The sequence below is a fragment of the Eurypyga helias genome, unplaced genomic scaffold, assembly GCF_000690775.1.
Source record: "Eurypyga helias isolate BGI_N326 unplaced genomic scaffold, ASM69077v1 scaffold26733, whole genome shotgun sequence".
Lineage (NCBI taxonomy): Eukaryota > Metazoa > Chordata > Aves > Eurypygiformes > Eurypygidae > Eurypyga > Eurypyga helias.
The window spans coordinates 1-8,690 of NW_010243473.1; the positions used below are offsets into that span (position 1 = coordinate 1).

At 46.8% G+C, this 8,690-nt stretch overlaps 1 protein-coding gene across 1 annotated transcript in view; it reads right to left on the reverse strand.

Annotated features, from left to right (window-relative positions):
* Positions 1-1,289: 1,289 nt before the first annotated feature.
* Positions 1,290-8,690, reverse strand: part of LOC104507981 (T-box transcription factor TBX5-A-like) — a gene marked incomplete at both ends in the record, with an annotated part of 8,815 nt that continues 1,414 nt past the window's right edge. Inside the window, one exon of the mRNA XM_010149437.1 lies at positions 1,290-1,381. Within this exon, the coding sequence (XP_010147739.1) occupies positions 1,290-1,381 (92 nt within the window). The remainder of the gene's footprint in view (positions 1,382-8,690) is intronic.

Here is an 8,690-nt window from a genome sequence, read left to right on the forward strand (position 1 = left end):
GGTCTGAGCCTGAAAATGTTTGTACCCAGAAGTACATTTGCCCATTTGAGCAGGGCTACGGGTGTCAGCGTTTGCAGGATTACAGGCATTATCTGTTGCCAGCCAGCGAGATTTGCACGGCTATGGGGAGCCATGGTCAGGTTGCCAACTATGGCAACCAGAAGAGGCTCCTCCATCTGCACCGGCATCTGCATTCCAGCCTACAGTGACCACCTACAGCCGGCTCCTGGGCGGGCGATGGAGAGAGCTCTCCCAGCAGAAGGTCACAACGTGGGTCCCTCCGCTGAGAGCCAGCTCTGCTGATCCTGAAGAACAAGGGATCTGAGTCACTCCTGCCCCCCTTGAAGGAAAATGCTATATTGAGCATCTACATCTGTCTTAGGTATAATCATGGGTATGGCACTGTTCCTGAAAAACATTTGCACCAGGAAGCAACTTGACACACGGATGAAGTTCCAAGAGAAGTGAAAGGCATGAAGTTAATTAGTAGCAGGACCTGACATTTAGAAGAGGAATTTAAACAGGATTTTTAAACAGGATTTATCTTGATTTTCAGCTTATGCACTTACATCCAAAACTGAAATTCAAAAAGACCTCTTGAGCCACCTCACCCTGCAGATCCCAACATTTTCTAATACCTTCCTTCTCCAACCTCAAACCACCATATCTACACTCCTGCTCTGCACATCCAGAACTGACCAGGCAAACATTCCCTCCTGCCAAAGACCCTCTGAAAGCCAGAAACCAGCACAACACAGGTATCCACACCAAGATCTCCAAAGCATCCTTAACAAACCTGCTCCCAGAACAAGGCTGCGAGCTCTGTCTTTAAGGCACTGCCACCTGGGGAAACAAACACCCAACAGCTCTTCCACCAGCCTGATGACCAGAGCTTCTCAAAGCTAGTCCAAGTCTCTTGTTGCTTTAAACAGGTTTAAGCCCACACACAGCCGCAGAGACATCTGTTTAGCACAAAGCTAGAGGTTGTTCTGGACGGGGACATGTCAGAAAAAAATACAACATCCCTGTGGCCAAGAGGACAACCCACAAGTGAGATCCTGCCTCTGTAACCCAACAGTTAAGGCATTCACCTCAGAGTGGGAAGTCCTGGGGTTTGGCCCCACGTCCTGACGTTATATCAACAGCTTGACGTAAAATGCACATGCAGGTGCCAGAGAAGGGACTGCCACTAAGTCCTGGCTCAGGTCAAGTCACAAGAGACATGCAAAGCAAAGCCCAGGTGGCTCTCGCGGTCCTGAGTGGGTCCCCACAGCGGAGGCACGCGTTACCTCTGCATCCTGGACATCCTGTGGAGCTCCATGTCGTCGCTGCCGCGGAAGCCTTTTGCAAAGGGGTTGTTCTCAATCTTTAACTGGGTGATCTGAAAGGGAGGAAATGCAACGGGTTCATAGCAAGTCCAAGGTCTGGCTTGGGAGAGAGGGGATGTTGTTTATTAAACCCAAGCCAATAGGGATGTGGGGGAAAACACAGCTTTCAGGAACTCGAGTCATCCTTCAGCTCAGGCATTGACCACTCCAGATGGGCCTTTCCTAGATCTCTCCACTGGAAAAATACCTCCTGCCAACAACCTCTCGCTTCTCTCAGTCCTGTCCTGTCACTAACACATGCGACTGCACACTCACATTCATTTTTATTCTGGAGAAAATCTACTTTCTTAGAGTTATTTACTCTCTTTTTGTTGTTGGGACAGAAAGGGCTGCACTGACCAGAGGACCAGAGATGAAAGTCATATTGCCTGAACACTGACATCAACAAGCATTTTCTCATCAATGTGCAGCCATGACCAAAACCTTACCTCTCAGACCCTGGATCTGCTCACTCAGACTGCCCCCCTTTCCATATTTCAGACCAGTTCAATGTACTCCAGGTGTTCTGCATCTGACATTCTTCCCCAGCCGGCCCCACACCTCTAAGCACTGCATCAACTAACTACGGAAGGTACTTGGAGGGCAACTCCACCTTTGACCATAGTGCCCTGGAGGAATGTCTCCCCATTGATTCTAGAAAGCATTAAGGACTAGTCTGCTCGCTTAGTTGGCTACCTTCAGCATCTTTAATTTGCTGGGATGAATACCCCTCCGACTCCTAACTTTGGTCCTCCTACTCCATCTAAGTTAAGCACTTAAAGCAGCTTCTGTGCAGAACATACCCTTATCCAACGCAATGATGCTGCTCAAAGAAGTGCACAATCCCCTTCTTCACATACCTCTCCTGAGGCCTTAGGTGAGTAGGTTTTCTCAAGCCAGGGGTTGTCATTTAGGCAAACATTAACTGTGGACTGGTAACACCCTCAAATACCCTGCTGATCGTGTACAAACCCACTCTGCCGTGCCAAATTTGATGCAAACACTTTGGTATCTTTGCAGAGCACCCCTGAGTCTGGATCAGGTGTGATTTAGCTTCAGTTTCCTAATATTCAGGCAGAGGAGGCAACAATTCCCCTTATTCTCTTTCTCCATCACTGTCTGGCAGTCTGAGACTTCAGCCAGAGTCGGGAGAGCCACTTGCGCTTGCCCAGGTGGAGGGACAACCCTGTGTTTCCCATTGGAGGAACTTCATGCACTCATCACATTTTATGGAAACCCTGTCCTTCCTTCCTATTGAAAGTTGGCCAATGGGAAGGAAAGTGTTCAAGATTAATGGTGGGAGAACAGAGACAGGTTCATGTTCACCAAGTCAAGCACACACAACTGCACCTACCTCTTTGCCAAAATTCAAAGGGAAAAATCTGGCTCGTCTAGTGTCAATAGCAAACCCGGCCAGGTGTCTGCACGACCAGATTGTTTTGCTATTTTCTCATCTTATAGCATATTTTTTTCCAAAAGGCCATTTGCTTATTTGCCATTTTTACCTAATTCAGCCCCAAATCTCACACAAAGTCCCCATCACCCCTCCGTTGGTCCCCACAGGCATTTCCATCAAAATAAGACCTAATTTAGTGCATAAACATTGCGCTTTTTTTTGTTCACACACTTCCAATTTCAAAGAGAAGGGTGACCAAACAATCTATTTGGTCCAATCTCCCATTTGAGCTGTTCTCTAGCAGTAAAACAGGGACACATTTTATAATTAAAAGCCCTGAATAATCAGACAACCAGCTGTGTATTTTGCCTAGAAACTGCCTAGCGGTGTCAACCAGAGAGGTGGTGGCACTTTTACAATGAATAATAGGCATTATTCAACTTTTTGAATGTTTCTATGCAATTTGCATTCTGAAGCACACTAAATGCGCGAGTTGTCCTCACTTGCCGAACCCAATGGCAATATTTGCTTGCATAAGTGAAGTCCTTCACTGAGCAAGGATTTACAGTATTGGCACCAGCACACAAATGTACAAAGGGCCGGATTCATCCCAACCTAACCGAAGGCATTTTAACCAAGGCGCCTGCACTGGGAACCTCGTCTCCCGGTGTTCCTGCTGGAATCAATGGAGGGCGATGGGGACTGCCAGAGGGCACTGGGGCTCTGAGGTGGGTAGCGTTGCCTTCGCAGGTCCCCAACAGTCTCCATTCACCAGAGAATGAGCCGTCAACACGCTAGCCCCTTATTTAAGGATCTCAGATGAATGCCCTGTTTGATGAATCAAGCTTTTAACCACCCACAAAATGTTCTACAAAATATCCTATAGGACCTTGATCTTGCAAGTACGTTGCTTTATGGGTAGGGAAGTCCCCTAACTCACATCAGGAACACTCTTACAAGCAAAGGTGTTAACGTATGTGTCGGTGGCAGAAAGTTCCAGTTGAAGCACAGCTAATTTCAGCCTCCTTAAAATTGGAGATCCAATGGATTGAAGACATCTAGAAAGCAGGGACTATGGAAGGCTTTAAATTAGGTCTCAGCTCTTTGGTGTACTTCACATGGATTTCAAAAAAAAAACCCTAGGTGATCCCTCACGGCATCAGCCCTAACACTAAGCCAAGAGAGTCGAAGACAGACTTAACGAAACTGTACACAACAAAATAGAAAATAGAGAAAAAGTCGGTGAATCCCTGCTTTAGAAAACAGCCTGTGGAAGCTATTTTGTTTGGCCAGTTTTTGTCTGACTTATGAACTATTTCAGAGGTGGAAAAGCAAACAAATGGGTGGAAATAATCTTTTGGATCAACTTTGCCATAGCAAAACTCTATTTAATTGACTGTAACTTATTGCAGGAGAGGAAGAAGCTGTCAGAAAGTCAAATGACAATTACATAATGAAAAATAAAAAAAAATACAATGTCCTGCAAGGTCGTTAAGACAGAGTACCCAGGGCAAAATTATATAGCACAGATTCAATAAAACTGTAGGACTTTGTTTATGTATTTCTTACTGATGGCAAAGTTTGCTTCTGACCACTGAAGCTGCTACAGACCCTTCTGAGCCAAGAGCTTTCCAGGGTGAAGCCTCCCCAATTTACACTTTTCAGGGCTTGTCTGACCTATGGGTTCATCTTCACTTTAACGGGAAGCGACAGTTCCCAATGAAATCTGAGCGCCGCTCCTCTGCACTCCTTTCTCTGGGCTAACTGACCACAAAGCACTTCTGCTGAGACATTTCCAACGGCATCTTTAGCTCCAGCATGATAAAATTTAACTTTGCATCTAGTTAGGTTGAGGAAAGATCCTTTTTCTTTTTTTTTGTATAGCCACGTGTTTATATGGGTATTTGTGACTTAAGGCATATTGTTATGGCCAGGGTCAAAACTACCACTTAATATTACTTTTTGTCAAGCACTTGCCATAATAAGATTTTTCTCAATTGCTTCTAACTTTACAAAACTTTGTCAGGGCTGAAATGTTCCACACCAGGTATATGCCCTGGACTCCATTTTATTTACTTATTTTGCTATCAACCCACCTGGTCCCATGGGTGGGGGGTGTTTGAACACTACAACTAAGGGAAAGCACACCACCCTGACCCTCCTGGGCTCTTCTGAAACTGTCCTAAAGGCTGGACATTTTGTAACAGGGACTTCATGTTCTGCAGTGGGGGTCCTTAGTTTCTGATCCTTGTTCTTGTGAAAATCTACCCCACTCAGGCAACTTAAAAACCTGAGTGGGGAAAAAAAAAAAAAAAAACACTATTTGGGTCACCCCACTTAGTGATGAAGACATGGAGGTGATTACCCTTGAGCTGAGCACTCAGGGACCTCCCCACGCTAGGGAGGACATGCTGTCCCTGTGCTGGAGGTGACCATGGTCCTGGTCAGCATGTCAGAGATGGGCCAGGACCATCCCGGCCACAGCTGCAGTTGGCTGTGCTGGGAGCAACTGGGAGGCTGGGCTTCAGTCCTGAAAGCACAGAGCCTTTTTCTTTTGCATTCTCACATACCCCAGGTGGAAACCAAGTAAAGGTGGAGGAGGAAGCCAAACCGGAGAAGTGGGAAGGAAAGAAATAGATGAAGACAAGGTGCCTGCTGAAACTACGTACATCTGGCTGGGCCAAACAGAAGAACTGGATGGGGAGCTGGGACTCAGAGCCCAAGGCAAATGCCAGGGGAAGGGGGGGCTGCTGGTGGAGGGGAGAAGATGCCAAACCCAGAAGCCAGGGAAGGAAATGGGAGGGACTGAGAGCCAGGGGCTTGTTGGAGGTACTGGTGCAAGACAGAGGGGCTCATTGAGGAGGTTGTCAGCTGAACTGGGAGACAAGAATGGACGATGAGACGAGACAAACCTTGCACAGTGTTGGGAGGGAAAGGAGGTGGGTTGGGAGGCAGGAGTGAGCCTGAAGAGAAGTAGGGTATCTTTGCAGAGCTTGGGGAGGGGGTCTGGATTGAGAGCCACAAGGAGCCAGGGGCTCAGGGGCTGACAAAGGGGCAGAGGGAGACAGGACTGCTTCAGACAGGGATAGTGATGGACACAAGGCCTCTTGAAGGAAGCACTCTCCCACCTAAGCCTGGAACAGGGCTAAGCATTTGTCAGCAGAGATGTGAGAAGCCCCAGAGAGCGTCAGTGAGAGGAGAAGAGCTGCCTGTGGTCCCCGAGCGACCAAGGAATGCACAGAAGCCACCTGTCCTGGCAAGGAAGAGGAGCTACATGGTCTCACCTCACTTAAGCCCAGGGAGCCCTGCCTGTCTCAGCACTTGGAGGACCCCTCTTTGGGAAAAGCCTTCCCTGAGTATGGAGAAGGTCTGCCCCTTCTTGCTATGGAGGTGGGAAGACACACAGCCAAAGGCCCCAGGCCAGGCAGGGAGAGTCTGGGGGACACAGCCCTGCGTGCTGCTTTGGGCGACTGGACCGGGCCCAGTCTCTGCATAGAGGCACTCCATGGGATGCCACAAAGGCCACCGCATTGGTGGCCTCTACTGAAGTGATAGAGACGGCTACCTGCAAACAAAAACAAGGAGAACTGAGCTGTAAGAGCAAAACACCCCAAGCCCAAGGACCTGCCCGTCTCCGACAGCAGCTACAAGGTGCCTCGACAGAGCAGCAGAAGGCCACGTGCTCGGAGCAGAGCCATGCAGGCAGGTCTCCAGACTCTTGCAGGATGGAGCACCAGTTGACTTGACCAACTTAACAGCATTCTTTCAGTACAGGGGTCTTTCTGGGCATGAGATGAACCTGTAAAATCTGAAATCCCATGCCATGCGCACATAACATTTCTGGGTGTCTACAGCATCCCAGCTGGGGCTGATGTTTCCTTAAAAAGAATTTGGGCTACCAAGAATGTTAAATAACTTAAGGAGGGGGGGGAAATCAGCATAAAACCGGATATCCTGATGGGGGGGTAAACCAATATAAAGCTCAAGCCCAGCTAGCGGGGAAAGTAGGTTGTAAAAATTAATGAGAATAATTGTTGTGAATTCTTGCTTTTGAAAGAACCCTCATGAGGGCAGAACCTTAATTATTTCTGTCTATTAGGGTTCATTTCCTGGTCCTAAGCAGAGAGCTAGTACCTAATAAATACGAGCTAGTAACACAATGATTTAAGCTACAGCAAAATGGTACTTAACGGCAGGGGAAGTTAATATTTGGGAATCAACCTGATTGCAAGCACCCATTGTGTAAATGGCAAGGAAATGAAATGTGCATGTGACCTATTTTAACACCTCAATATTTCTGGGGTATTTTTGCAGGGTTGCAGAGGAGGGGGAGGTGGTCGACCAAGCTGCTGACAAGCGCAATGAAAACTTTACCAAAACTTTCTACGTAGCTTAAGCCTCTTTTTGGGGAGTAGGGCTGGGGAGGGGGAGATCCCAATGTGCTTAAATATCTTTTCAGGCTGTCTAAAATATCAGGGGAAATAAGCACAAGCCCCACATTGGGGTTGCAGCTGTGCTAGTGAAATAAATTGAAGGGTCTGAAATGAGGCAGGTATTTCTATAAGCTGTGTAAGCATAGACTCGAACGCATTTAGGGCAAGTTGTACAATTAATACTGTAATGTAATTCACCTATAACATAGTTCTGGAAACCTAGAACACATGTGTGTATATATGTGTATGTATAAAATACACGGGTGTATAAAAACTATGTGTAAATTGTTGGTTTATACAAACTGTGTGATTGCACAGAAAAGGAAGTTTGCATGAAGGATGCGCTGCAGGTGAGGGGTGGAAGTGAGAGAGAGATGGCAATAAATGGGAAAAAATAGGTAATGCACTGTCAGAGAGACATGGGGATGGACAGGCAAACCCTCCTTGGGCAGATGGATGCAGGCAGACGATGTTTATGGCAACGGGAAACGCAGTCTGCATTGCAACGTGAAAATACGTTTTGCCAAGCGACCTCTCAGCTGTGAAAGCTGAATTCGGGCTCCTGCCTGTGGAAAAGACCTCACTTGCCACTCGACTCAGCTGAAGGATGTTACCCCTTCGCTCAGCCAGCATCTGCAAGAGCATCAGCTGCACGCCGGTATTATTCTCCGTCTGCACTGGGGCAAGCTACAAATTTTATTCCCTTCCCTGGAGGGAGATGCCATTTAGGGTAGATCATTCCCTGGTTTATTTTTATGGCTCTATCTTTCTCAGTTGGGTCTTTATCTTGGGGCTACAGCCACTCTTTATTTGTTTCCCCCAACCAGTCAGTGCAGCAAGAAGAGGAATGCGTGTGTCAGGGAGGCGGGGGTGGGGGGGGAGGAAAGGGATGTAAGTGTATGTAAAATGTGTAGGGGGGTGTGTAAAATATGTAGTGGTGTCTATGTGCATGTGTCTGCTGGGATGCGAGCGTGTGTGCGTCTGTAGGGATTCACGCGTTTGTCAGTGCGTATGTTTTGACAGAGACGGATACGCAGATGTCATTTCTTATCAACCAGATGTTGCTGATTTACAATCAAATATTCCTGCTCCTCCTAATATGGCAGTTTTCCCAAACTACTGTACTTACATGTTTCTGCTTTGCTCTGGTTTTATTTGCATGATAATTTTTTTTTCCCCTATAAAAGAGTCTTATTTTTCTTCAAAGGAAAGCAGTTAAATTCAGATTGTTTTCTTATAGGGAAATGCCTTTAAAGCGAGCAGTGTGTCCTGTTTTATTAACTCCCAGTTCTATTAATATTATATTCTTTCTCCGAATCCATCAAGCAGAAGTTAAACTTGATTTTATAGCATCCACAGCGGAGTTATAATTTAAGGCATAATTTGGCAAGGACTCAGTTTGGATTCAGTTTGCTTGTCCTGGTTGTGCCAACAGCTCCTATTTTAAAGGGCAGGGAAGTATTTTCTTTTCTCCCTAGTTACGGAGAAACACTC